The 25,904-nt window shown below is 28.0% G+C and overlaps 9 protein-coding genes and 1 long non-coding RNA gene across 19 annotated transcripts in view; 5 read left to right on the forward strand and 5 right to left on the reverse strand.

Moving 5' to 3' along the window:
• Positions 1-100: 100 nt before the first annotated feature.
• On the forward strand, positions 101-1,074 carry LOC122534698 (gamma-secretase subunit pen-2). Its single transcript, XM_043665589.1, has 3 exons — positions 101-399; positions 471-575; positions 835-1,074. Exons 1-3 carry the CDS (start codon positions 339-341, stop codon positions 972-974), a joined length of 306 nt encoding a protein of 101 aa, XP_043521524.1. The 5' UTR covers positions 101-338; the 3' UTR covers positions 975-1,074.
• Positions 1,075-1,123: 49 nt separating this feature from the next.
• Positions 1,124-4,854, reverse strand: LOC122534693 (glucose-6-phosphate exchanger SLC37A2). Of its 6 annotated transcripts, none has more exons than XM_043665575.1 (10): positions 4,503-4,854; positions 3,841-4,100; positions 3,691-3,769; positions 3,476-3,611; positions 3,042-3,398; positions 2,548-2,592; positions 2,146-2,347; positions 1,920-2,068; positions 1,431-1,733; positions 1,124-1,356 (listed from the first exon to the last, which is right to left on the reverse strand). In XM_043665575.1, exons 1-10 carry the CDS (start codon positions 4,550-4,552, stop codon positions 1,288-1,290), a joined length of 1,650 nt encoding a protein of 549 aa, XP_043521510.1. In that variant the 5' UTR covers positions 4,553-4,854; the 3' UTR covers positions 1,124-1,287. The 6 variants fall into 6 exon arrangements, with proteins under 6 accessions (XP_043521510.1, XP_043521512.1, XP_043521515.1 ...); XM_043665577.1 differs by having other exon boundaries at positions 3,841-4,429; positions 4,503-4,853; XM_043665580.1 differs by having other exon boundaries at positions 4,277-4,853.
• Positions 4,855-5,310: 456 nt separating this feature from the next.
• LOC122534695 (E3 ubiquitin-protein ligase FANCL) lies at positions 5,311-7,273 on the forward strand. Of its 2 annotated transcripts, XM_043665585.1 has the most exons (7): positions 5,311-5,485; positions 5,578-5,828; positions 5,905-6,012; positions 6,115-6,362; positions 6,449-6,638; positions 6,729-6,956; positions 7,041-7,273. In XM_043665585.1, exons 1-7 carry the CDS (start codon positions 5,470-5,472, stop codon positions 7,134-7,136), a joined length of 1,137 nt encoding a protein of 378 aa, XP_043521520.1. In that variant the 5' UTR covers positions 5,311-5,469; the 3' UTR covers positions 7,137-7,273. The 2 variants fall into 2 exon arrangements, with proteins under 2 accessions (XP_043521520.1, XP_043521519.1); XM_043665584.1 differs by having other exon boundaries at positions 5,313-5,828.
• LOC122534696 (NADH-cytochrome b5 reductase-like) lies at positions 7,016-8,890 on the reverse strand. The gene is made up of 5 exons (XM_043665586.1): positions 8,802-8,890; positions 8,139-8,478; positions 7,834-8,065; positions 7,463-7,674; positions 7,016-7,368 (listed from the first exon to the last, which is right to left on the reverse strand). The coding sequence occupies exons 2-5, from the start codon at positions 8,392-8,394 to the stop codon at positions 7,181-7,183; spliced, it is 888 nt and encodes a 295-aa protein (XP_043521521.1). The 5' UTR covers positions 8,395-8,478; positions 8,802-8,890; the 3' UTR covers positions 7,016-7,180.
• Positions 8,891-9,168: 278 nt separating this feature from the next.
• On the forward strand, positions 9,169-11,275 carry LOC122534694. 2 transcript variants are annotated; one of them, XM_043665582.1, is made up of 6 exons: positions 9,169-9,312; positions 9,553-9,813; positions 9,876-10,225; positions 10,289-10,568; positions 10,657-10,839; positions 10,915-11,275. In XM_043665582.1, the coding sequence occupies exons 1-6, from the start codon at positions 9,228-9,230 to the stop codon at positions 11,151-11,153; spliced, it is 1,398 nt and encodes a 465-aa protein (XP_043521517.1). In that variant the 5' UTR covers positions 9,169-9,227; the 3' UTR covers positions 11,154-11,275. The 2 variants fall into 2 exon arrangements, with proteins under 2 accessions (XP_043521517.1, XP_043521518.1); XM_043665583.1 differs by having other exon boundaries at positions 10,289-10,565.
• LOC122534697 (sepiapterin reductase-like) lies at positions 11,153-13,153 on the reverse strand. The gene is made up of 5 exons (XM_043665588.1): positions 13,011-13,153; positions 12,679-12,876; positions 12,201-12,599; positions 11,783-12,096; positions 11,153-11,704 (listed from the first exon to the last, which is right to left on the reverse strand). The coding sequence occupies exons 3-5, from the start codon at positions 12,433-12,435 to the stop codon at positions 11,462-11,464; spliced, it is 792 nt and encodes a 263-aa protein (XP_043521523.1). The 5' UTR covers positions 12,436-12,599; positions 12,679-12,876; positions 13,011-13,153; the 3' UTR covers positions 11,153-11,461.
• A 2,775-nt stretch (positions 13,154-15,928) lies between these two features.
• On the reverse strand, positions 15,929-18,211 carry LOC122534710 (ras-related C3 botulinum toxin substrate 1-like). 2 transcript variants are annotated; one of them, XM_043665612.1, is made up of 4 exons: positions 17,994-18,211; positions 17,362-17,814; positions 16,924-17,135; positions 15,929-16,830 (listed from the first exon to the last, which is right to left on the reverse strand). In XM_043665612.1, exons 2-4 carry the CDS (start codon positions 17,699-17,701, stop codon positions 16,531-16,533), a joined length of 852 nt encoding a protein of 283 aa, XP_043521547.1. In that variant the 5' UTR covers positions 17,702-17,814; positions 17,994-18,211; the 3' UTR covers positions 15,929-16,530. The 2 variants fall into 2 exon arrangements, with proteins under 2 accessions (XP_043521547.1, XP_043521545.1); XM_043665610.1 differs by lacking the exon at positions 17,994-18,211 and having other exon boundaries at positions 17,362-17,986.
• A 1,074-nt stretch (positions 18,212-19,285) lies between these two features.
• Positions 19,286-21,473, forward strand: LOC122534711 (phosphatidylserine decarboxylase proenzyme, mitochondrial). Of its 2 annotated transcripts, none has more exons than XM_043665613.1 (6): positions 19,286-19,466; positions 19,572-19,697; positions 19,766-20,036; positions 20,155-20,388; positions 20,463-20,751; positions 20,835-21,473. In XM_043665613.1, exons 2-6 carry the CDS (start codon positions 19,660-19,662, stop codon positions 21,242-21,244), a joined length of 1,242 nt encoding a protein of 413 aa, XP_043521548.1. In that variant the 5' UTR covers positions 19,286-19,466; positions 19,572-19,659; the 3' UTR covers positions 21,245-21,473. The 2 variants fall into 2 exon arrangements, with proteins under 2 accessions (XP_043521548.1, XP_043521549.1); XM_043665614.1 differs by having other exon boundaries at positions 19,769-20,036.
• A 1,322-nt stretch (positions 21,474-22,795) lies between these two features.
• LOC122534700 (CB1 cannabinoid receptor-interacting protein 1-like) overlaps positions 22,796-25,904 on the forward strand; it is an 18,561-nt gene continuing 15,452 nt past the window's right edge. The window contains exon 1 of the mRNA XM_043665591.1: positions 22,796-23,232. Within this exon, the coding sequence (XP_043521526.1) occupies positions 23,057-23,232 (176 nt within the window). The 5' untranslated portion in view covers positions 22,796-23,056. The remainder of the gene's footprint in view (positions 23,233-25,904) is intronic.
• Positions 22,932-24,625, reverse strand: LOC122534703. Its single transcript, XR_006307974.1, has 2 exons — positions 23,511-24,625; positions 22,932-23,451 (listed from the first exon to the last, which is right to left on the reverse strand). It is a non-coding gene; the product is annotated as an uncharacterized LOC122534703 (long non-coding RNA).

The following is a 25,904-nucleotide window of genomic DNA, read 5'->3' on the forward strand; positions in this document are numbered from 1 at the left end:
TTTTTTTTTTTTTTTTTTTTTTTAACCTTATTATACAACTGCTCTATCTATCGGGAAAATGAAGCAACATTTTCATTCGAAAGAAAATCTTACGTTTTAGTTTAACACGTAATGGAATGAGTTTTTACGTTATTCTTTCATAAATCTCATTTTTATTAATCTCAACGATTTTTAAATATATATGTATATATATATATATGTATAAAATATATGTATATATAATGTGTGTATATATATATATGCATATGCAAACGTATATTTGAAGTAACGTTGTATTATACATTTGTGGCGTTTGATGTAACAAAAATCGGGGTTATAATTTTGACATTGTTGACACAATGGACTTGTCAAAAATACCAAACGATAAAAAATTATATCTTTGCAAATGGTATTTCAGGGGTAAGATACGTGTCTCTAATTGCAATGTTCTATTTATATAAATATGTGTAAATATTTTGTTTATTTTGTAGCTGGATTTGTTTTTCTACCATTCCTTTGGGCTGTAAATGCTATTTGGTTTGCAAAAGAAGCTTTTATTGAACCTCATTACGAAGAACAGAAACAAATTAAGAGATGTAAGTTTCGAATAATATAAATTCTGTATTTAGTAAATTTTTTTATATAGGTAGCATAAAATTTTTATAATACTACTAAGATATTAAAAAATATAAAAAAAGATTACATTGACTAATTAACAACATTCATTTTATTTCAGTCGTGATTATACAAATTCAACAACATATATTCTGTTTATTAAAACATAAACTATTGCTATCTTTAGTAAAGTTACTTGTCTATATATATTGTGATATATTTTGATATTAATTTTTTCAGATGTAATATTTTCTGCGATTGGAGCAAGTATATGGTCATTTGCTCTTTTAGCATGGATTATTACGTTTCAAACACAAAGAGCAGCCTGGGGTGAATTCGCAGATTCTATTAGTTACATAATTCCAACTGGAATTCCTTGATGTTAATATACATTTATTTTTATTTAATTGTTTATAAACAATTATCATAATATACATAAAATTATCATATTTAATACATAAAATAAGACTGTTATTTTTTTCTTGGCATTTGATTAAATAATAATCTAAATTATAAATTATAAAAAGTATAGTTATAAAAAATATACTGTTTATTTAGGTGCACTAGTGAATTGACAAAATTGAACACAAAGTGCAAATTTTATATATATTTTATGCCATTTATAAAAGAATTAATATTTGAATACATATTTGGAGAATTTATTTATTTTCATATGTATCCATTATTTTTTATTCAATAAGAAACAATTCTTCGCCGTCGTCTAAATAGTTTTACATCTCCATAAACTAATCTTGATAGAAGCTGAAAAAATAAATGTTATATTAAAATTCAAACGAATCATTATTTCTTAGATATTTAACATTAAGTAAACTAACCAATAATGCTAACATATCTGAAATCATGAGCATGTAAAACACATTGTGCCAACCAGCCCAATTTGCTACCATTCCTGCTAGTAGTGGACCTACAGCAGCCCCAATACTGCCTGTACCATCAATAATTGCAGTAACTGTAGCTAAAGCTTTAGAATTATTTCCCAAACTAGGATGTGTTCCTAGTTCAGCAGATACTGCAGTTGTTATCAAGGCATATGGTCCATTTACTAATAAACCAACTATTAGCAGCAACAATATGGTGGTTGCCAAACTAGTACTTCCAATGCAGTCGTATATGAATAACTATATAATGAATTGTAAAAAATTATACTCTATAGAAATAAATAATTACTAATCTAGTAATATATAAATCTTAACTGATGAACACTATTAACATTTATTAACATTATTCATTTACTGATTATAAGGTATTTGAAAATTTCTAATTTCTAAAATTTTCAACACATATAACACAAGTTAATTACATACCATAGGAACTGCAAATCCAAACATGACTGCACATGTTAAAGCACTTGTCCCACTATAATCAGATAAAACACCAGCTGCTATTGCACCTATTATGCCACCAATATCAAAGAAAGTAGAAAGATCTGCACTTAATGTTGTGCCGTAGGTAGCTAAAAACGGATAAAAAATTTTAAAATATTTTTACACAAAACACGCGATTTTTAATCATAATTTAAAAAATACTAACTTGAAGCCGCAATATACAACGGTAACCAATATAGGAATGTATAGCTTACAAGTTTTGCAAAAAATAAGGAAAGAGAATATTCTACAACACCAGGTATCATCATAGCTTTCATGAATCCAATTGCATTTCCTCTATCACTTTCTTGTACATGTCTATGCCTTGGTAATATCGGACTAGTTTCAGATCGTGCATTTTCGATGTCCTTACAAAATAAACTTATTATAAATACTTATAGAAGTATAAGACAGATATAGATAAAGTATATACATGCAAAGCTTATATTTATTATAAAAGAAATACCAAGGAAATAATATAAATATTAAAATATAAACGCTATTTGTGTTAATATAGTTATATGAAGTATAATATTAATTACATAAAAAAAAGGAAGCATGCACTTACATCGACATCAACTTGTTCGCGGTAGGCACAGCGATAAGTGAGACGCTAAGTACAGTAAATGAGTTATCTTTAGTGAGCATACAATATGTGCAAAAAAAGAAAAAAAAAAACATACAATAGGACTCCGTAAAGCGCCATCAAGAAATTACTTATTCACAATTTGTAACATCTTTCACATTATAAGGGATCCTACTGTATGTAAAACAAGTAATAAACACGAAAATCTAATAATTACAATTATATTTAATGTTATGAAATTAAAGAATGGATGACCATTTCAAAAATTTATTAAGGTAAATTATTAAAAATAGAAGAAAGTGAACTGCTAATATTTTCTACTAATTTTGTATAATGTTCGACAGTAATATGCATGAAATATTTGAAAAAATATTCATTCCAGTGCTAGTATAGATAATAATTACAAAATACTATTAGTAATGCATAACATGCTAAGAAATAAATAAGAACTTTACCAAGGAATATATTCAACTTACATTATGTATATTTTCACATTCATCTGCACTACTTCCTTCATCTGAACTATGGGCAGCATCAAGTTTTCTATATTTAGATGAAACAGGTAGTATACATCCTATATCTATAGGATTTGGTACTAAAAATAAAAATATTATAAATCCTATTAAGCCCATTATTATTCCAGGTACCATGAAACTTAGACCCCAATCAGATTCCACAAACTCAGCAGCTATTAAACTGCCCAAAATATTTCCTAATGATGTGTGAGAGTTCCATATTCCAAAAATTAATCCTCTTTTTCCTTTTCCAAACCAATTTCCTACAACTGTAACTACACCTGGCCAACCAGATGTTTGAAAAACGCCACCAATAGCCTAAATATAATAATGGTTTATAATAATTTAAGCCAAAATAAATTTATACAAGTGATAATTCATTTGCACACACTTACTTGAACTAAAACAAAATACCATAAATTATGAATGTTGTATGGCCTAGCAATACCAAAAAGATAACAAGATATGCCAGATGCAAGCATGCCAAATGTAAGAAAATATCGTAGATTTACTCTTTCTGCTATGAAACCGCTGCACATATAAACATTAATATCATTATCAAAATAATACAATTTTTGATCTTATAAATAAGCTCACTTCAATATGTCACCTGAGGAACATAGCTGCTGCATATACAAACAGGAATGCTGAATCTAATATGCCAAGTAATGCTGGAGCATCTGCAGTATCTATTTAAAAAAATATATATAATTATACATAATTAAATCATTTTGAATTTAGAAATTGATATTATACTTACCAAATGGAGCCCAATCACACCATGTATCTCGATTACTACTATTGATTAAAAAATTTGGAGGTGGTGATAAAGTACTGCAGTTAAAACTCAATACATTTTTTACAACAGACATAGGTTTTCTTGTCATATGGTAACAAGTGTATGCTAAGTATGTAAGTACTAAAATAACACCTTGATGCCATATAATTCGGTTGACACGATGGTTTGGACAACATTTAATAATTGCATATTCCATGGCTTTCAAACCCCATGGTTGATCTCTTAATGGACCAGTCATTTTTGTTAAAATATATTTTCTTATTATTATCAATTATTTTATCATAAGCATTAAAAATACGTTTCGAGTACGTAATTATATACTTTGGATACTTTGTACGTTTTAATTTCAATTTTATAACTTTTATTAACTTTTCATTTAAAATTATGTAGAAAATACCTTCAGGTATACATTAATACTTTGGTCACAATGAAAGACAATACTGTATACATTTTCTTCGAAGTTGTTTCAACTTACAGAATTACAGATCAACAAAAACATATTGATAATGTTGACGCTTCTCATAACTGCATCTTATGGTTATTCTTGCTACTGTATTACAATATTCGTGAATATACTATGATACATCAATATGCGTATTTCTCACTTTAATTTTCACTGTTACCTTTTTCGTGTATTTTCTTTCCTCGTTGATAATTCTATTATATTCAACATTTTTTTCTAGCAATGACAAAACTCTTCGAGACGAAAACTAAACAATAAATTCGACAAAGGAGTAGGCTATGACTTATAACCTACAATAATGGATGCAATACGTAGCAGATGGAAGTAACGCGATGCATGTTCATAACACAACTGACTTTGTACGAGTTACAAAATACTACTGCTACATTTTCACCGACTTTAAGGCAGTTATATAAAATGCAGTTTTATCTTAAACTAATGGAATGTTTACCATCAATGACACAAACAATATTTACTCACAGTGAATAATGTCCATATCTATAATCTATAATCTATGCTGAACTATGGACAAAATGTTAGAAGCTTCAAACTTGTTCAAATTTCAGTTGTTTTTTTCAAGATCTATATATTATAAACTATAAATCGTAAATACAATTATAAATTGTAAATTTATATTTATTTTTACTATTATGATTTCTAAGGATTAAATATATTTAAAAGTTCAATAAATTAACATCAAATACAAATTAATATAAATGATACTAAACAATTCTCACAGTTTCAATTATATTACAAATTATATATAAACATAAGTTCAAATTAATTTCAATATAAATTAAACTAATAAATTTGTTCAAATTAACACTACCAATCAACATTTTCTTCAACTTCCCGCCATACATTTTACTATGCTCTCTATAATCTATATATATGTATTATCTAAAAAAATAATTTGAATTTTTCAATAATATTAAAATTGATATATACATTAGATATGTATAAAACCAAATTGTAGAAAAGTCACGTTTCATTACTCATGAATTTGATGATAAGTCAGTAAATCGAGTCACGTGACTTTGTATATCTCTACTGATTCAACTTGACAAAGCGTGGAACTGTCACTGTCATCATAAAGATGAAGAGTGCAATGTCTTTTTGAGACAGATATGTCATATTTTATAGGCAAGAATAATGAATAATAATTAAAAAATTAATGAACAATTATTAATTTGTCATGATGAGCGATTATAAGTTTATGATTCAATTGTATCCAGAAATGATATTGGTTTCCAAGAAACCAGTAACATGGAAAGGATTTTTAGAAATTCCATGCAACTCAGGGCGAAGTATGCGAATCAGGCTAAAATTGATTGTGCACAATTATCCATCACTGTCCGGTGCAGAAATTTATTTTGGCAAAGAAATTGCATTTATACGCAGAAAAGAATTTAGCGACAAAGTAAAGGATTTAATGTGTAGCGTAACCAAAGTATCAACATTCTTAAAACAATTACAATTGCTAATTGTGAGTATAACGGATCTTTGCAAAAACTATTTGTGTTTTATGTATGTATGTAATAATAACAGTATTTTTCAAATAGAGCAATTTCATCAATTCTAGTTATATTGAAAATTATGAGTATGATGTGATAGCTGACCAAGCAATGGAAACATTAATGGAATTAAAAAATGTGCTTAAGATACCATCTGTATGTGAAAAATTTATATAAGTTATTGATGTTAAAAAACTAAAAATCTATAAATAAAATATCGTAATTAATTAGATAAATTTTGAAATCACATTATTATAGGGAATTAAGATATCATCTGATAGTAGCCTAAATACAATTGAACTATCCTTGAACAATGTGACTGTAAGACTGCAAAGAACGAGTCATAGAACATGCCCATGGACAGTTGTTTATTCAGATTTGCCTGAAATATCTACTCTTGGCCCTTTTGAAAGGAATATATCAACATTAGATATAGCAAGAAATAAACTTAAGTTACAAGTAGAAATGCTTAAGAAAGTATGGTCAAATTTAAAACAGATTGATGAGTAAGAACATGAGTAGATATACCTATTTATTTTTGGTTTTCTTTTCAATTTATAACATAATATATGCATTATTTTTAAATAATTAGGAATTGTTGGGTGATAGATCCATTGCAACCAAAACCATGTCATCTTTATCGACGAATTTACTTAACACCATCTTTATCAATGTTTATTAAAATAGATCCTTTGAATCACATGGATTTGCCAGAAATTAAATTTATGGGTAGTGATATCGAAGTTGAATCAAAGACAGACCTAGTTTCCAGAAATTTAAATGTATGTAATATGTGGAGAATATTGCTGTATAAAATAATAGAGTTGAAATATATTGAAGTATTTAAAAGAGATACTACAATACTTTTTCAGAAATGGGATCCAAGCTGTGATATTATAAATAATTTAATGACATTATTAGATATAGACGCATTTCCTAAAAAAGAAATAAAAAAGGAAGAGATAGATTACAATGTTATTGTTACTGATGAAGAATGTTGTATTTGTTTTTCTCTAAAATTAGACAATGAAACTCTACCTGATAAAATTTGTAATAATGAAAAATGTAGAAGGCATTTCCATACATCTTGTTTATTACAGGTATATTTGTGTATATATAAATATTAAATAATTTTTTAATTCATTATTCAACGTTAATATAATGTTTATAAATTTTATTTTTAGTGGCTACAAACAATTGCTGGAAATCATGTTATATTTCATCAAATTCATGGTTCATGCCCCAACTGCAAGGAAAGCATATCATGTCGTATTAACTAATGTAATTAAAAACTATTTAACATGATAGTCTTTTATTAATTAATTCATTCAAACACGTGTATATGTGTGTAATTCATGCATTTTACGGACTGTTCAACGAATCTATTAAATTGATTAGTGCCACATATTAAGATTAATGTAGTACTAGCTTCTTTATTTTCAAGCGTTTCAGAGATTGATTTTTGACCTAATCTTTCAGATTTTACATTTATACCATGGAGATTACAACCATCTAAAATACAAAATACCAGGAAATATTCGTAATTATTATATATGATATATTTTTATAATGAAGAAAAATGTATTTAAAAAATCATCTGACTTACTTTGTATTTGTGATATGTATAATGTACATTGAAAGTTCCAATAATCTGACAAGGTTTGTAGTTCTCTTTTTAGAGGGATGTGAGATATGTTTTTAAATCCTCCAATGAGATGAACTTTTGTCTCTTCAAGTTCATTGTCTATAATTGATTTTGCTATAGAATAAACTGGAGTTATTCCAGATCCCATACTAAACATAACAATTGTTTGAAAACTGAAAAAGTTTTAATATGCTTAAAATAATTTTCTATCATTTTAAATGATTAGAAATTGTCAAATATATGCCAAATATTATGTATTATTGTTGTTATATTTTTATAAATATTGAAGAAAAATGTTAATAAAATAAATAATAATTATATAACTTGCATACCTATTGTTTTCATATTTAAAATTTCCATATGGCCCTCTAATATGAATTATATCACCTACTTTTACAGTTTTTAAGTATTGACTAAACTTTCCATTTGGATAAAGTCTAATTAGAAATTCAATGGAGTCATCTGTAAAAAAAATTGGTGTGTATGGTTTGGCAGTATCACACACATGTAATACAACATGTTGTCCTGGATCAATTAATATTCTGCAATCTTTATAATTATTTTCTATAAGAAATAAATAATCATTAATATTACAAGTAATTGAAAATAATACATTTAACAGTGCTTAATTACATACCATTGTATTTCAAAATAAGTAAAATGTAACATTCGGATAGTTCTTGTACATTAAAAACTACAAAATTTCTGTATAAACATAAACGTAGTATATTTGGTTTGTTTTGTATTTTTATGCTTTGTTTCTTTCTTCTTTCATATTCTTCAAGCAATTTTTTATGTATATCAAAAATACAAGGATCACATGCACTATGACAACAATCTTCCTCTGATGGTGTTACTGGTCTGCTATTTTCATTATTATTATCAGTACACATAATATGTTTGTTGTGTTAAATATAATAGTATATACTGCACAGTATCAATTTTGTTTAGTGTTTTATTTGTTACGAAATAAAATTCTGTAAAATATGTAGAATCTTATTTTATATCATTAAAATTTTAAATAATAATTTTATGTCAATTCATTTGCTTGTTTGTACTTGCAAAGTCTCTATTAATACGACGATTATGATTATCATTAACAATTGATTAACATCAATTTTTATCATAGCGTGTACTAAATGTAGCGTGACTACATTTATCAGATGTGTGTAAAATTTTTTTATTTCGTTGTCATGTATAAACGAATTGACATTTTTTTTTCTTATTGTCTAATATTACAGAATCAAAATAATTTTTTAAAAAAAAAGTACAATCTTTTATACTAGATTAATATACACACAATTTACACAGTCGCCCGCATGATCTATTTTTAGCGATCAGCTGTTCAACTGTCAAGAACGATACAGATAAATTTACTTATGATGTAATTAACATATTTAAGCAACATTCAATTTTCTCTTTAAAAAAATTCAATATGCAGAGAAATATAGCAGAATTTCTCATATGGCAAAATATTATAACTAGGATAATTATTTGCTGATTATAAAAGATGACGCAGCATGCGAAAACGAGTCACACAAAGTTAAACAATATTGAAATAACACTGATATGAGAGTTTCGAATATTAGTAATCATGTATGCCCGGTCTGGTAAATCTTGTTATATTTTAATAGTCTGATATTACATTTCCAAACAACACAATCAGTATTTTTATGTGATTTCAAGTTGTATTCATTGTGGTGCTATTATTTAGCAAAAATACAAAATGGAAAACACGATTGTAGGATGGAAACGTTATATACTTGTACAACCATCCATGATGATGTTAATAATTGCTCAGGCAATAACAAGTAATTCTGATATATTTCATATATTTTATACATATTAAATGATCATGCACAAGATATATTATTTAAATATAATAAACTTTTCTTCTTTTTATTTTAGTAAATATTTAATGTATGTAAAAAGATATCAAAGCGTTAAAATAATTACTTTTAGAAGTATTTATTTAAAATAATTATTTTTATAATGTTTAACCATAATTTATTGGCTTATTGATTTATACATAAGCTTAATTCAAATTTTAGGTAATGTTTTAACAGATTTAATAGTGTATCGCACTTGTAGTATAACATTAAGCATAAATAAAACAGAATGTTCATTATTACACAACAATAGTAGTTCTGCAGAAGCTTTGAAAATAGATGCTCAAGTTCAACCCAAAGCAAGCTTAATTTTAATGACAAAATCAATTATTGAAAGTATTGTACCTGCTTTGTTGTCTTTGTTTCTGGGCCCATGGAGTGACATATATGGGAGGAAGTCTATTATGTTGTCTGGATATATTGGTTAGTACTGTATGCCTCAAAAAATAATATTACATATATTCAGTGTATAATTTATGTCATAGGTATATCATTAACATATATCATTCTCTCCCTTGTAACAATTTGGGATATCGATCCATGGTTTTTATTAATTGCATATATTCCATATGCATGTTGTGGAGGATTTTGCATAATTTTATTAAGTACTATTTGTTATCTCACTGATATATCAAACGAGCAGGAAAGAGGATGGCAATTAGCTTGGCTGGAAGCTTTAATATCTATTGGTATTTTAGCTGGCATATTAGCTGGTCCCATTATTTTTCAAGCATATGGATACACAGTTGTATTTATTATTGCTACTGTATGTTGCATTGTAGCAGGATTCTATGTTTATATTTTTGTTCCTGAGATTACACACAGCACAGATTCAGTATGTATTTATTATGTCGTTAATATGCTATTGTTATTGTTAATACCTTCCTAATATTTGTAGGTAACTATAAAAAGTTTGTTCGATATACATTTGGTCAAAAAACTTATAAGTACTTGTATTAAAAAACGAAACGGCTTTGATCGATATATAGTTTGGTGTTGTATAACTTGCATTATTTTAATGATTATTGCTTTACAAGGAGATATGACAGTTGGCTTTTTATTTGCAAGCGCTAGACTTGGTTGGAATGTAAGCGAATATTCCATTTATTCGGCTACAAGTATTGTACTTTCAATTCTTGGTATAATAGTTGGAGTAAAATTATTGGTGACATATGGAGGTATAAGTCAAAATTTATATGTTAATATATATTTTTAAAAAGTGTGATAAATGAAATATTTAATTAGAAAAATAATAAACTTGTACAGGATTTTCTGAAGAAATGACAGCTATACTGTCATTACTGTCTTCCTTGGGTAGTTGTTTGGTACAAAGTTTTACACTGAAATCTTGGCACTTGTACCTGTCTGCAGTTGTAGGAATGTTTGGTAGTATTGCTAGTCCTATGATTCGTACTATAATATCCAAATCAGTGCCATCAGAGGATACTGGTAAATGTTGTTAAATAAAAAAGAAAACATATTTTTTTAATATGAAATTGAGATAATATTTATGAAATTTTATAGGTAAAATATTTTCCATGACTATATCTATTGAAACATTAACTCCATTAGTGGCATCTTCTTTGTACAATTTGATTTATTTACATTTTATGCCACCTATATATCCATCACCAGTTTGGTTAATTTCTGTAGGAATTTATGCTATTGTGATATTTGTTTTAATAAATATACGAATTCAAAACGCAAGACCTAATTCTGTAAGATATACATCATTGAAACAAGATGATGAATTATTATCATAAATTTTGATAAATATCTATTTTAAAGAAATGTTACAGTAAGCATACAATTATAATGGAAGATTTTAGTCTTTTTTAGTACAAATGTTCGTAACTATACATATAATTAATATAATTTTTATATATATTGTATATTGTTATATATATTGTATATTGTTTATATGTCTTTATAATGTAATAATGATATTAAATAAAGTATAAAGAATTTTAACCAACCCTGTAAACAGTTTATTAAAAATATATTTATTCGCATTGCGAAATGTTACCTGATAACTGGATGCAAATCATTCACATTAATAAATGTACGTAATTCATAATTCGTCATAATAATCAACATGATCACCGGATTTATATTTTTGTTCTTTAAGAACTGTTAAAAGACGATTAACTGTTTGCTCACAAGTTAGAACAGTTTTTTTCATTAACATATCTTTGAATTCTGTTTTCACTTGTTTGTCAGCAAAATCATTACAAATTTCATAATACATGTCAGTTTCAACCGGTCCTGGCGAATAATTTAAGACATTGATCTCTGGATTTTCTACTGCAAATACCTGCTCGATATATTAACAAATTAATAAAATATAAAATAAAAATTATACAGATCATTTATATTAATATAAAATCATTACTTTAAAAAACATTTCTCGTGCTGCTTTTCCTGAACAATAGTAACTTAGATATTTCCCTGGTTTTATGCCATATAATGATGTAATATTTATAACCAGTTTTTCAGTATTTGTTTTTTCATTGAATATTTGCATAATAACCCCATTTAATATAGCAGGAACAAAAACATTTAGATCGTAATAATCATGCCACATATTTATATCGGTCAGATCATTTGTACACTGATTCATAGGTCCAAGTGAACCAACGTTATGTATTACAACTACTCGATCAAACTGATGTAAAGTTTGATCTTTTAAAGACTGCATTATGATATCTAAAAAAAAATATATATATATATATATATTTATATGTGTGTATAATTTGTTCTATAATATGTACAAAATATACATAAAAAAAAATATATATATATATATTTACCATGCAATTTATCTTTTGTTGTTTTAGCTAAATCAGCACTAACAGTATCAACAGATACACTTGCAGGAATATTTTTTGCCGTTTCTTTTAAAGCATTTAAATTTGTTGCTAATAAAAGCATATGTGAACCTTTTTCCAGAACTGAACCAATGGATATTGCAAGCTGTTTTCCAATTCCACGACTTGCACCTGTAACTACTAAAAATACTTTTCCTGATAGTACCTGGATTGACATTTTTTTTTAACTTTAGTTCTACTTTATTCTTTTGACTGATAATTTGTAGTTTCTTTATCTGTTAATGTTTGTATGTTAATCCCTTCTTCTTCTTTCACAGATTCGTTAACAATTTGTAGAACATCTGCTTTCAAAAGATGAACTAATTCGTTAGCAGTTAAGGCCTAAAATAAATATTATAAATTTTATATATATATAATACAATTAATAATAAATATAAATTGTTTACATTTTCATAATTACCTGTAAGTGAGGTGCTATATGTCTTATTAACGGATTTGAAGTAAGTTCAGTTTCTTCTTCTGTTTCAATCTTACATCCGGATGTTATTAAACGTGCAATAGAATCTTCCTTTGCTTCAAATAAGGATGTTACAAGATCTTTCTTTGACGAAGCTTTTTGAAGACTTTTAAGTCTAGAATCTGCGGCATAATTTTATAACTTCACGATAAATTTGAAGTAGAATAAAAATAATACAAAAAAAATTAATGAAACTTTAAAAGAAAAGATTTTAACGTAGAATAAAAAAAAACAGAAAAATAAAGAAACTAATAGATTCTTCTGTTAAAACTTACAAAGTTTTTCTAGGTATTCTTCTGAATCAGCTAATTTAATGTGTTGCGTTTGATTTTCTACGAAAGAATCCTCAAAACAATTTTTACATTTATCATTACTGGATTCCGGAACATCTGTTCCACACCATGGATCAGTAATATCTGTGTTCATATTTTACGTAATTGTGCTCATAAATAATTTAACAGGATTTATTTAAAAAAGATATTTTTCCTGATTTATAATGACATCCAGGTTACGCAACAACCGTATTTGTATATACACAAACGTATTTATTTTCACCGACACCCAGTAATCAATAAAATATTTATCTATGCCATGTATCGTAATGTCTTTTCCTTGTTAATTTTCAAAATATTATTTTCATCATAAGTATCTGGATTATATAATACTATAATATATTTAACATCTATTATTTATCAACATAAATATTTAAAATAGATTTAGAATTTTATAAATTTTATTATAAATGCGAAATTATATTTAAATGTTTAAATATTATAATGATTTTCGAATTTGAATCAGAAAAAATTATAATTTTCAAATTTAGAATTTTTAACTTCGATGAAAATAATTAATAAAAGAAAATATCCAACAAATAATTGAAAATATAGGGCTACATAGAAATCATATTTAGCGGTATTCAATTATAAAATTATAATTTTTTTTCTTTTTTAAGATGTAATAAAAATGTAAATAGATTACAATCTTTTATGGGTAATTTATTATTGATGTACAAATATACACTCAACACAAATTTGATATGATCAAAGGATACATTGACATAGAAAAATGTTTACAAAAATATTCGTTTTATTATATGGTATAAGCAATTATTAATACTATTTATTACAATGTTGAGACACCTCAGTCTAAAATAGTGTATCTATGTGTATATGTATACATACATATATATGTACTATATTCCTTTTAAATACCATGTTTTTGCAGAACTTATAACAAAATAATATACGCTGATTTGTATAATATTAATGACTAACTTTAAGTACTTTTCTTCCTTTCATTCACAGTAAACATTATAATATAAAAATGTATTTGCTATGCTGTAATGTAAATTAAAATAAACATATTTTTAAAACATCAAAAAATATTGAATTACAGAAGTAATGTTGCAATTAAAAGAATTTCACAAACGTGAAACCAAAATCAAAGATGTAAACAAAAATATTAATTTCAAAAATTATAATTTATAAAATTAAAATTATAAATACTTTTGGATAAAATTTTAAAAATCGATACCACTTATTATATTCTATCTTTTTAATAATGTATTGAAACAGATATTGTACCTGCTTTTCAGTAGTAACAAGTTATATAAAAAGACCATATTAAGCATATTATATTTAAATACAGATATTAATTATATGTATACATTATTTTCTTTTCATTTAAAGCATATATTCAATTTGTAACATTAATATCAAAGATTCAGGAACATTGGTTCTATAAGAAGCAGTATAAAGAAGCTTGAAAATTAAGAGAATTAGTTTCATATACTTCAAAAATATTCTATATAGAATGTGCTGAACTATATAATTACAAGTATCTCAAATTTACACATTCGCAAAATATATAAATTATTGTCATTTAGAATAAAAAACTAAAGGATTACTTTTTATACTTGTCTAACATAAATTATCTTAAAATACATATCAATTTGAGCAAAAATTTTAACATATGTTCAATTTTAAATATTAAAATTATTAAAATTGAGAAAAGTAAAAATCACATTAGAAATCGCAGAAACGTACAAGATGCTATTGAACTTTGTAAATACGTTATATTAATTTTAAAGAAATAACATCATTTCTAACAATAATTAATTTAAATATTTCTTCAAATATTATTCAAAAATATTTATAAAATTATGTATTAATACTTTTTGTTGCTAATATTAGTAGAACATACAAAATTTAGTACAATCCTGAATTTAATTCTGAAATATTTGTAGAAATTACAAATGAAAATATTGTAAATACAAACATTATCCTTTTATCTTTTGGTCTCTATTCTTTTTCTTGTCTTATTTCTTTTATTATTATAATTATTATTTTATTTTATTTTATTATTTATCAAAATTACTATTAGAACTGAAAAACTAAAAAATATTTGTATTTATTGAACGGAAATTTTAATTTACTTAATATTTAATTCGACTAATTTATATAATTTGGATATACGCTAAGACTTTTGAACAGTCTTGCGTATCTTTTTGTGTTTTATGTACAAAAATTATAGAATTTGACAAAATTTAAATTTTATAATCACAGCGCTTGCTAACATTTTTGATATTACCTTATATTTCATGAAGATGTTTTGAATATCAATTCATTATTATGCTTTATACATAAGAAAGAACTTGCTTGTAAATAGATGGGTTGTTCATGCAAGTATATATATCATAATAAAAATGTATTAAACAATTGATTTGATTTATATGCATAATAACAATGCAATATATAGTTTCAATATGATGTACATATCCTGATGCATTAATGATGTCAGTGGAATTTGTAATACTTTACATTTCACCATTTATAGACAAAAATTCTTGAATATCGTAGAATATTCTTCAACATATCAAGTACTCTTTAATAAATAACATATTTTGACAATAATATAAGAATGCAAAGTGTTGATATCAGAATTTCTATTTTATAGAATTTTTGCAGCATGAAAAGCTGCATAATTAAATATAGTGTATATTATATAATAATATTAATAATAATAACGCGACAATGATATATTTTTAAATTCTAAAGTTAATGTTCCTATCAATAAAGGAAAATCACAACAGGCAAGTAGCTAATTACATACTAGTAACAAAAATATGATTAATGTTGTAATAAATTATGCCATATCAGGCTTCAGGAATTTTACGAATAGCATACGACCTAGCTATCAGAATATAAATTGTATATTCATGTATGTAGGGTGTTTCCGAAATCGTGGTACTACCTGCTAGGATGTGATTCTACATCTAAAAGTAATTCAGAAAAAAAGAATAAAATTTTTCATCATCAGTTTATCAAATCATTTAAGATTCATTTTTAAGAAAATGTCTATTGCGTTTCGTTAAAAGTTTGCCGTACACATGTATCTGCTAAATTTTCAAACTCGACGTTCTTAAAAACGAAGTGTTTATATGGAGAAATTTTATTCCTTCTTTCTGACTTATTACATGTAGAATTACATCTTGACCGATTATATTACGATTTAGAGAACATCTTTTACGGGTTTATTAATCAATTTAAAAAAACTACTATTGAAGTAGTTTTGTTAAAGTATTGAAGTTTGTTGAAATCTTAAAAAAATAATTTAGTATTAATTTCAAAGCATTGGAAGATATACTTATGGAAAATATGCACATTTTTTACTTATTAATAGAATAAAATCTTTAAAATGTTACTAAAAAATATCAATAGAAATTTAAGAATTCCGATAACAAAGTAGTCGTACTTGATCACAGAGAATACTCTAGAGAGTCTAATCAATCAATATTTATGCACCACTAGAAGGTTTTTCGCAACAACATAACCATCTGCGCCATAATGGTAAAGGTTTTCTACGTCTGTATAATAAACTAGCACCATCTCTCCTTGTGTTAAGAGCACTAACTATCGCTTGATCGAATGCCTCTTTAAGGTCATGTTGAGTTAAGGCAGACGTTTCCACGTAACTTATAGCTCCGACATTTTGAGCCAATTGATGACCTTGTGTACTCGTAATTGGTGTTTGACCATATCTTGCTAATTGTAACATAAGATGTACATCCGATCTTAAATCACTCTTTGTGCCTACCTAAAATCATTATTGCTCCCTTATTTACAACATAATCCCATAGTAAACTTCAAACACGTGTTTGATTTGACTAAAAGAAAATAGTTTCATTACCAAAATAACCGGTGCATTGGGACAATATTTTCGCACTTCATTTATCCATCGTGAAGTTACGCTATGATAAGACGATGGGCATACAACACTGAAGCAGACTAGGAACACATCTGTTTCTGGGTAACACAACGACCTCAGAGGATCAAAGTCATCTTGACCTGCCGTATCACATAGTTGAACGTTTACTGGTTGGCCGTCGACGTTAACAACCACTGCAACAAATTCAGATATTCCATGTTTATTCATCTTCGCATGACACATGCACCTATAATGCATACTTCATACGTCCTAACTGCAACTGCAAAGTAAATCTCAATTGTCAACATGATTTTCATGAACGATTTGCTAAAAATACACTCACCATTTGTTCGTCTGTCATTTTATCTAGAATAGAGAGAATAGAGAACTTTCAACAGTGTCGTTAGACTTTTAACTAACCGTTGTAATTGTCGAAAGCGGTAGGTATGTATTCTCCTGGGAAACCATTCGTTGAGTAGGAGACGACCAGGCTGGTTTTCCCAACGGCACCGTCGCCCACCAGAACAACCTTGATCCGTCTGTCAAGTGGCATGCCACTGTGTTCTGCGGTACTGCCGTTTGAATTCTGATTTTGCGTCGAGCAGGTTGTACGCTTCGCCTGCAGCTGCATCGTCTGTCCATTCTTCAGAAGGGGTTTCGTCCAGTTCGTGTGCGACGACGGCGGCATTATCTCGTTCTTCACTCTACCACAACCACGGGCTTTCATGCGTTTCACACCTCCGAGAGATATCTCGGGCATATATAACCTCTACCCACAGTGGAACAAAAGCGATGCAATTGTCGCATCTATTATTGCAGCAGGTATCTCCTTCGAGTCGATGTTTCCCCTTTCTCCATGTTGACACCCGTCGGCTTTAAAATCACGGATCGAGTTACCGATATATGTATATAAAAAAAAAAAAAGGAAAACAAGTACTTCAAATGTACACCTCGTCATGTACTGTGTGTATCGTTCTCGAAAACAATGGGAGAACATACACCGTCCAAGAGAAACCAAAAAAAAAAAAAAGAAGAAAAAAGAACTGATCCACCTGCCGTGATGCGGAGCCACCTGTTATTACGCTTTTCTTCTGACGATTGCAACCGGTGGCACAGGTACGCCTCACGGTTGTAGAAAATTGCTTTCGCCTTGATCTCTTTCCCTCCTTTGTTTTCGACAAACGTAATTTTATATAGTTTGATTTTTTCTTCTTTTTTTTTTTTATATTTGTAGCTAAACTGCTTGTGGATTTTTATGCATTTATAGAAAGTTTGAAGATATGGAAATGCGTACGATGTAGAAAATATGTATATACATCGCCGCTCAGAATTCTTAGAACAAATATTATGTATAATGAAGATAGTACGATAAATATAGATTATAAATTGTATACATAATATGTGATTTACGATCTAGATTATTGTATTTATAGTAAATACAATACGTACAATATAATTAAATACAATAAATATAAAACATACTTTGTGCAATAGACTCTGTTAATATATTAATGTATTGTATTATTGTATTATTATAATATATATTCTATTTAGAAATATGCATTATTTATTAAAAAAAATATATATATACACGATAAGTACTGAATATTAAAAACAAAAGTGTGACTTTTAAGATATTAAAAAACAAAAACTAAGATTTTTGAACGGTAGTGTAAAATACAAAATGATTAGCAAATATTGTAAAATAATTATCCATCTATGTATCATTTTTCGATTATATTTTCAGTAATATGAATTTACATTTACACCCGGTCAATCAATTATTTATAAATAAATAAACTGCAGGTGCAAATCTAAATGATACGTAAAAGTTAGTAATAATTTAAAAAACTTCAAAATTTGTAAAAATATTAATGTAAATATCAGTAAAACAGAATGAAATTAGATACTATAATATCAGTAAAACTAGAATGTGTACGTGTTTAGATCCAACAAGATATTTCTCAATTAAAATAATCATATTGTAAATTACATATTACAAATATTTTACATATATTATAGTTTACTACATGATAGATATATAATAAATTATATTTTATTACATATACCACATAATGTAATAAATATTATATATATTACAGATCTATATTATTATATAAATTGTATAATAATAATATATAATAGATTATATAATAATAATAAAATGATATATAATAGTAATTTGAAATATCTGTGATCTGTAATATATGCAACAAATTTGTATTAATTATCATTTTTTACAACGTGCTATAATATATTTGAATAACAATTTGACTGAATATTTCTTGCATTTAAGTAGAATAAGAATAAAAATGATATAATTTATGGGTAAAACTGCTAGGTGGCGTTTGATATACAGTGATAGTCATACGAGTTTGTAGGCCTCGTTTATCTGTGTTTGTAGTAAGAAAAAAACTTTTTGTTCTGATTTATTTTTTTTATTTCGAATTTTTATAATAATTATTATCATGTTATTATTATCTGTGGTGTACATACGTGTAAAAATATCGAATTGACAATATGTTGTAAGTTATTAACATTACAAATGTATTTCAAAACGATTAATGTACATATTCAATTAAAATATACGTTAAAAATATATTGTTATTTATAAATATATATTTTTATAGAAATCTGTACATAATTCATGTTAATCTAATGTAAGAAGAGTAAAAGAAAGTTTACATATACCTCTATGGAATAAAATTTATTTTCAAGATGAGTTACAAGATTTGTCGCTTAATTCAAGATGTGAGGTTTGTACAGGTCTTTAAGTTCTATCATTGATTTAATAAAACTACTTCATGTTATTGATATGTTTCAGAAGAAGTTCTTGTAAACATTGTATGAATATATATACAAAAAAGAATTTCAAATTATTAATGAAGCAATGTTTCTCAAGAACATATACTTCAAATATAAGTACAAATCAATATAAAAACAATTCTTGGTACACATTTGTGAAACGGAGAAAGTGGTTTATTTCCTTTGGAATAGGAGTATCATTATTAACAGCAATACAATGGAGACATTTGGAAAAGTATCAATATACAACTGAGGACAGCAGTGTGTATAACTCACTCAATGTTTTCGTGGTACAGATTTTTATTATAACAATCGTGCGATTTATTATATCTGAATTGAATGAAAGTTGATTTAAGGATTATGTATAAGCCAAAAAATAAAAATTAAATATTTATGAATTCTCTATAGGTAAAATGTTACTATTTTTTACCATTTCGAATAATAAGTAAAATATGGGGTTGGCTTGCCAGTTTGGAATTGCCTGTTAGTTTAAGACCCACTTTATATGGATTTTATGCAAGAGCATTTAATGTTAATTTAGATGAAATTGATATGGAATTATCAGATTTTCCAAGTCTTGCTGACTTTTTTGTTAGACCGCTCAAATATGGTGCAAGACCTATTGATAAAACCACAAATATAGTATGTATATAGTTTTTATTGTAAATTAAATTAGTAATTTAAATAAGGTAATGTTATATGTAAATTTCTTATAGGTTTCACCAGCTGATGGGAAAGTGTTATATTTTGGACCAGTGACTTCATGTTGTGTACAACAAGTAAAGGGTGTTACTTATAATCTTAGGCACTTCTTAGGTGATATAAATGCATCTTCTTCTAATCACCCTAAATTTTCAAAGGAAGATGATGACATTTATATAAAATCTCTTTTAAAAGATCCAATGAATCAGCTCTGTCAACTAACAGTTTATCTTGCTCCAGGAAACTATCATAGATTTCATAGTCCAAGCGATTGGGAAATAGAACTTCGTAGACACTTTCAAGGTTTATTAATTTTATATATTTTGCTATCAATTTACGTGAATTGATTATGTATCAACTGACAGAATATCTTTTTTTCATTTCAGGGAAACTTTTAAGCGTTAACCCCAAAATAGCCCAATATCTACCAGATTTATTTTCATTAAATGAACGTGTAATATATATTGGTAAATGGGCAAGTGGTTTTATGGCTTATAGTGCAGTTGGGGCCACAAATGTAGGTTCTATAAAAGTTTACTGTGATAAAGATTTACATACAAACGCTATTAAATGGCCTGATGCAAAACGCTGGAAAGATGCTAATTTAGGTTGTACACATTTAAATAAAGGAGAATTATTTGGTGAATTTAGAATGGGATCTACTATTGTGTTATTATTCGAGGCTCCGAAAGATTTTAAATTTCGCGTGAAAGTAGGACAAACAATAAAAATGGGTCAAGCTTTGAACGAGCGTGTTTCTGAAATTGAAGAGAAACGAAATGAACATTCATTATGACAATTAATAAGGCGCGTAGCGCTTGATTGGAAATATGTTTGGAGAATAGATACATAAGTTTTAAAAATTAATTTACTAACATTGTTAGTAAAAAACTTATTTTTTATGATATTATTGTTATCTCAAATAGACATCAATGCAAACATACCTATGAAAAAAAACGTGAATGAATATTTATATTATACATATACAAAATTTGTTAAATTTATATTTTACGAAATTTTAATGAATTAACAAGCAAATTATGATTTAATATATAGTCATTAATAATGGCTATTTAAGAAAAAGAAATTGAATTATTATGTATATGTATAAATACTCGACTAATAGTTCCTTGTATTTTTAAAGTATTAATACATTTTCAGCAATATCATCTCATTTGTTTCATAAAATTCTATTAAATAATCAAATAAAAATATTTGCAAATTCATAACTTGTGTGTTAATTAAATTTAATTTTGTAATTGTTATAAATTGATTTTAAGTAAAAATAAGTAATATTGTAAATATAAGAAAATGTTACAGTTGTACATTGTATTACAAGAATATAAGCAAGTGCAAATGTTTTTTTTTTAAATATCTTTATATCGTTTATACTTTTTAAGAAATAATGTCAAAACTTGTAACATTGAGGAAATAAAAATGTTTTGAAAATACATAATAATTATTTAATGGTTTATACTTTTATTTATATAATAAAAATGTCCTTATAAAAATTATTATTTATTTATTTATGTTATATGCAAAAGCATTTATTCTCCAAGATTTTGAGAGATTCGATTTCTACTATCCTGGTGTTTTAAAACCTTGAGAGCTCGATGTTACAGAGGTCAAGATCCTTCAATTTGTGATCATGAAATCGAAATTCTTCACGATCCTTATATATGTTTTGAAAAAATCCTGGATTTCAAGGTGGATATCCTCAAGCTTGGAAATATTTAATTAACACTCTATATTTTTGGACTGACATTGGCTATTAGGAGCTTATAACGATTTAAGATGGATTCTATGACCTTAGGATGATTCGCGAAAGACTTCACAGTCATATTTACTAGTTCTTGGATAAGTGTCTTGACAGTTTTGTAATCCGATTTATATCCTATTATTTTTCACACTATCTTATTATCTTATGCAGTGTACCTTGACGTAAATATAATCACGCATTACTGAAACTTTTAAAATATTCTTATTTTTTTCTAAACCAATACCTTTTTTTTTTGTTAATACGAAGAGAGAGAATTTGCATTAATTGTAAAAAATATATCAATACCAGATCAAGTTATAAAATCATTCCCAACTCGTTTACAGTACGTTCACAATTGTCAACGAAAGTAATTATGCATTTCCGTATTTCTTCAACCGCTATCCGTTTCACCGCAAATGTCGTATACGCAGAGACCGTATTAATCATGCCAACCCTGGTTACAATAATCTCTTCATTATCGGAAACGCGATCCCGAACACGATCGGGGGGTTGAAAGGCAAAATAGAGGAGTCAAAGCCGTCGTCGCGTGTTGGAATCACGTTACATTCACCACGCTGCGGTTCAGTAAGCGTCGCGACGCCCACCGTGCACGTTGCAACGTTCGTTTGTCCCGACCTGGCGTTCTTTCAGAGTGCACCAATTTTTGCGGGAGTTCTGCCCTTCAAATTTTCAAAAGAGAAATCTTTTTCTTTTTCCTTTTTTCTCTCAACGATCACATCGCGTGATTTAAGCTCACATCTACATTTTTGTGAGCATCGATCACCAGAATAGACGTTGCGCTGCTTTTTTTTTTTTTGTATTCCCACCAAAGTTAAATTATGGGACTAGATGGGTGCTGATGGACATTTTCGAGTGACTTTGTCCCTGAGGAGGGAACCGGCTGCCGGTCCAGTTTACTGCAAAATGGAGACCTCGGCGAGATTTCGGCAGTTGAAGACCGTGAAGCTAAGCTGCGAAGCCACGTATCGGTTGGACATCAGTTTCAAACCTCCACAAATATTAGAGTGGGTACAGTAAATATTCTAAATTGATCTCCACTCTCTAATTTTCTTCCTTCTTTTTCTTCTTTAAAGAGCAATCGTTCCTTCGCGTCCTCGTGCTCGATCACCATTTATTATTTTCGTACGTCCTTGCGCCACTGTTTCCTTTTTATCTGATTTTGTGACTCCGTTCTTGCAGCACGAACTTTTTCTCCAGCGGCAATTGCAATAATTGGGCAACATCTGAAACACATATCAGGGATTTATAATGTTTCAAAGATATTAAGCAACTATTACCTTACCTTTAGCGTTACCTGTCCGAGATATTAATTTCACCGCGTAAATTCGCGATCAGATAAATTTCTGAGATCCAGTTATTCTCACCTTAGCCTTAGTCTTTTACCTTTTATTAAATATTGACTTCACCGTGCGATTTTCATTTTTAAAGACCTGTTCAGTGTTAAAATCTATTTCCACCTTTTTTTGCAACTTCCATCTAATTTTTCTTGTAAATTATTTTAATTGCTTCTGTTAATATCAAGTCAGAAATTATGAATATCACACTCCCTTTTTTTACTATAACTTTTCATTACAGTTTATAATTCAATTTTCGCCCATCGCCATAATTTACTGCGTAAGTTTCAGATCTCTCATAGCTCGATCGTACAAGAAATTATCATCTGTTCTAAAAGAAGAGATACACTGAAATTGAACTTTTATGTTCGTCCAATACACCTAAACGCGCGGAACGATGCATCGAAAAAGATTGCATCGATGCATCTGTTTTCAATATGCGTCGAAGAGCGTAAATCATAGATTGGAAACAGCAAAGTGATGTATGCATAATTTCTGAAGGGTCGATCCTCGGTAAAGTGTGTTGCAAATGCCCACGTTTTGGCGTGCATGTGCACAGTCCTCGATAAACGGCTACATATTTCACTATACACACTGTATGTACGTACGTGCAACAATACGTTCAAAGTATCATAGACAATGTGTCTTTTAAAAAATGTACGTGTGCAACAATACGTTCAAAGTATCATAGACAATGTGTCTTTTAAAAAATACAATATTGGTGCCACTGTCATTTTCTTTCCTATAGCTCTTCGTGCACAATTGCGACGCTTCACGAGCCCTCAATTACAAGTATAAAACGTTGAAGAATTGTCGGACACATGTCTCCGGAGTTACACGTTTCTCAAACGAAAGTAGCATTCGCTGCAACGTGTTTATATTTCCGTTCGATATTCCTACGTCCTAAGATACCGTTACGATGTGGCATTCTTGAATGATAGAGAGTCCTGTTGTATTTCTCTTCAGTTTTGCAGTGCGAAACAATTTCTCCTCTTATCGATTTTTATTGTTCTTAATTTCTATTAAATAAGACGCGGCTCTCTTGCAACGGTGGATCTTTTTACAATAGAATATCTGCAAATGATAAATACGCAATATATAAATATGCAGTAAACACGCAATTGATTTAAAATTTAAAATGAATCGACCTGCCCCCGGTTAAAAGTCGGACGGCCACGAGTGAAACAGAGTGCTCGACGAAGAACGTACATTCTCATCCGATCCCTCGAAAATTGACCGTCCTTCATCCTCCGTGATCCATCGATGGGTCACTTTAACACGAGAGTGAAAATTCTAAAGTACGATCCTTCCGACCTTGTGAAACGTTATGCGCATTTTATGAACGCGACGAGAGACCTTAAAAGTCCGAGAAAAAGTGGACATTAGGAGAGATCTCCATATTCATATATTCATGGTATCTCATCGTTGTTGAAAGGATGAAAAAGAAACGAGAGAGAGAGAAAGAGAGAGAGAGAGAGAGAGAAAAAGAGTCGTCTCCCTGGATATCATTCTGGAATAATTACAGCCGAGATAGTTGGTAAACGATCTTCGCAGTTTAACTGGATCAAGGAGATCGACGATTGAGGATAAACTCTTAATTCGCGGATGATATTCAACGAGGATCGAGGAATTACGGTGGCACTCCGCGCGGAATGCTAACAGCCCTTTGTTGGCCCGTGATGGAGGAAATAACTGGGCACAATGATAAACGCCTGGGCATTAAAGTCTCGTTCTTTCCGCATTCGATGCCCGGGGGGATCACTTTGTCGGAATGATTTAACGCCTGATAGCCTTCGCCCGCGAATTCTGCAAAAGTACGTCAGAAATTTCGTCGAGTTTCTTAGGCTTGGCGATCGTGAAACGAATCTTTTCATAATTTTCTTGCGGACCAAATCTTCGGGCTGTCGCCTCGCTGTTTTTCTTTGTCGAAATGTTTGGTTGCTTTGAAATTTCAAATTTCCCTTTGCTGTGTTATTTCGCTTATGTTTCATTCAGGTTGTGACGCATATGCGACAAATATTCTATAATAAAGAGGATAAATTCATGTCCTTGTGGGATGTTACTTGACAATATTCAATATACACGTATGTGAGTATAAATATATATATATATATATATATATATATATATATATATATATATATATATATCTGTATAAACATAAAGATTACGTATAATAATTGATATTATAGACATAAAGATTAGGAATAATAATTGATATTTGACTAAATAATATAGATTAAATAGTAATAATAATTGGCATTTGACTAAATAATATAGATTAAATAGTAACAATAATTGATATTTGACTAAATAATATAGATTAAATAGTAACAATAATT

Source organism: Frieseomelitta varia, unplaced genomic scaffold (genome assembly GCF_011392965.1).
Source record: "Frieseomelitta varia isolate USP_RPSP 00005682 unplaced genomic scaffold, Fvar_1.2 scaffold_628, whole genome shotgun sequence".
In the NCBI taxonomy this organism is placed as follows: Eukaryota; Metazoa; Arthropoda; class Insecta; order Hymenoptera; family Apidae; genus Frieseomelitta; species Frieseomelitta varia.

Bases quoted from the DNA above. Each gene is read 5' to 3' on its own strand.
- LOC122534695 (XM_043665584.1), top strand. From the start codon at position 5,538: ATGATGAGCGATTATAAGTTTATGATTCAATTGTATCCAGAAATGATA. The intron at 6,013-6,114 runs GTATGTGAAAAA...ACATTATTATAG, and splicing joins ATGTGCTTAAGATACCATCT to GGAATTAAGATATCATCTGA. The intron at 6,363-6,448 runs GTAAGAACATGA...TTAAATAATTAG, and splicing joins AATTTAAAACAGATTGATGA to GAATTGTTGGGTGATAGATC.
- LOC122534694 (XM_043665582.1), top strand. From the start codon at position 9,228: ATGGAAAACACGATTGTAGGATGGAAACGTTATATACTTGTACAACCA. The intron at 9,814-9,875 runs GTTAGTACTGTA...TTTATGTCATAG, and splicing joins TATGTTGTCTGGATATATTG to GTATATCATTAACATATATC. The intron at 10,569-10,656 runs GTATAAGTCAAA...AAACTTGTACAG, and splicing joins ATTATTGGTGACATATGGAG to GATTTTCTGAAGAAATGACA.
- LOC122534697 (XM_043665588.1), bottom strand. From the start codon at position 12,435: ATGTCAATCCAGGTACTATCAGGAAAAGTATTTTTAGTAGTTACAGGT. The intron at 12,097-12,200 runs GTAAATATATAT...ATTTTTTTTTAG, and splicing joins AACAAAAGATAAATTGCATG to ATATCATAATGCAGTCTTTA. The intron at 11,705-11,782 runs GTAATGATTTTA...TATATCGAGCAG, and splicing joins CACGAGAAATGTTTTTTAAA to GTATTTGCAGTAGAAAATCC.
- LOC122534711 (XM_043665613.1), top strand. From the start codon at position 19,660: ATGAGTTACAAGATTTGTCGCTTAATTCAAGATGTGAG. The intron at 20,037-20,154 runs GTACAGATTTTT...AATTCTCTATAG, and splicing joins ACTCACTCAATGTTTTCGTG to GTAAAATGTTACTATTTTTT. The intron at 20,389-20,462 runs GTATGTATATAG...AATTTCTTATAG, and splicing joins TTGATAAAACCACAAATATA to GTTTCACCAGCTGATGGGAA.
- LOC122534693 (XM_043665575.1), bottom strand. From the start codon at position 4,552: ATGTTGAATATAATAGAATTATCAACGAGGAAAGAAAATACACGAAAA. The intron at 2,069-2,145 runs GTTAGTATTTTT...ATCCGTTTTTAG, and splicing joins GTTGTATATTGCGGCTTCAA to CTACCTACGGCACAACATTA. The intron at 1,734-1,919 runs GTATGTAATTAA...TTCATTATATAG, and splicing joins TTGGATTTGCAGTTCCTATG to TTATTCATATACGACTGCAT.
- LOC122534696 (XM_043665586.1), bottom strand. From the start codon at position 8,394: ATGTGTACTGATAATAATAATGAAAATAGCAGACCAGTAACACCATCA. The intron at 7,675-7,833 runs GTATGCAAGTTA...AAACTTTTTCAG, and splicing joins TTTAAATATGAAAACAATAG to TTTTCAAACAATTGTTATGT. The intron at 7,369-7,462 runs GTAAGTCAGATG...TTTGTATTTTAG, and splicing joins ATACATATCACAAATACAAA to ATGGTTGTAATCTCCATGGT.
- LOC122534710 (XM_043665612.1), bottom strand. From the start codon at position 17,701: ATGCCCGAGATATCTCTCGGAGGTGTGAAACGCATGAAAGCCCGTGGT. The intron at 17,136-17,361 runs GTTAGTTAAAAG...AATTTGTTGCAG, and splicing joins CGCTTTCGACAATTACAACG to TGGTTGTTAACGTCGACGGC. The intron at 16,831-16,923 runs GTAATGAAACTA...TAATGATTTTAG, and splicing joins CCAATGCACCGGTTATTTTG to GTAGGCACAAAGAGTGATTT.
- LOC122534698 (XM_043665589.1), top strand. From the start codon at position 339: ATGGACTTGTCAAAAATACCAAACGATAAAAAATTATATCTTTGCAAA. The intron at 400-470 runs GTAAGATACGTG...TTTATTTTGTAG, and splicing joins TTGCAAATGGTATTTCAGGG to CTGGATTTGTTTTTCTACCA. The intron at 576-834 runs GTAAGTTTCGAA...TAATTTTTTCAG, and splicing joins ACAGAAACAAATTAAGAGAT to ATGTAATATTTTCTGCGATT.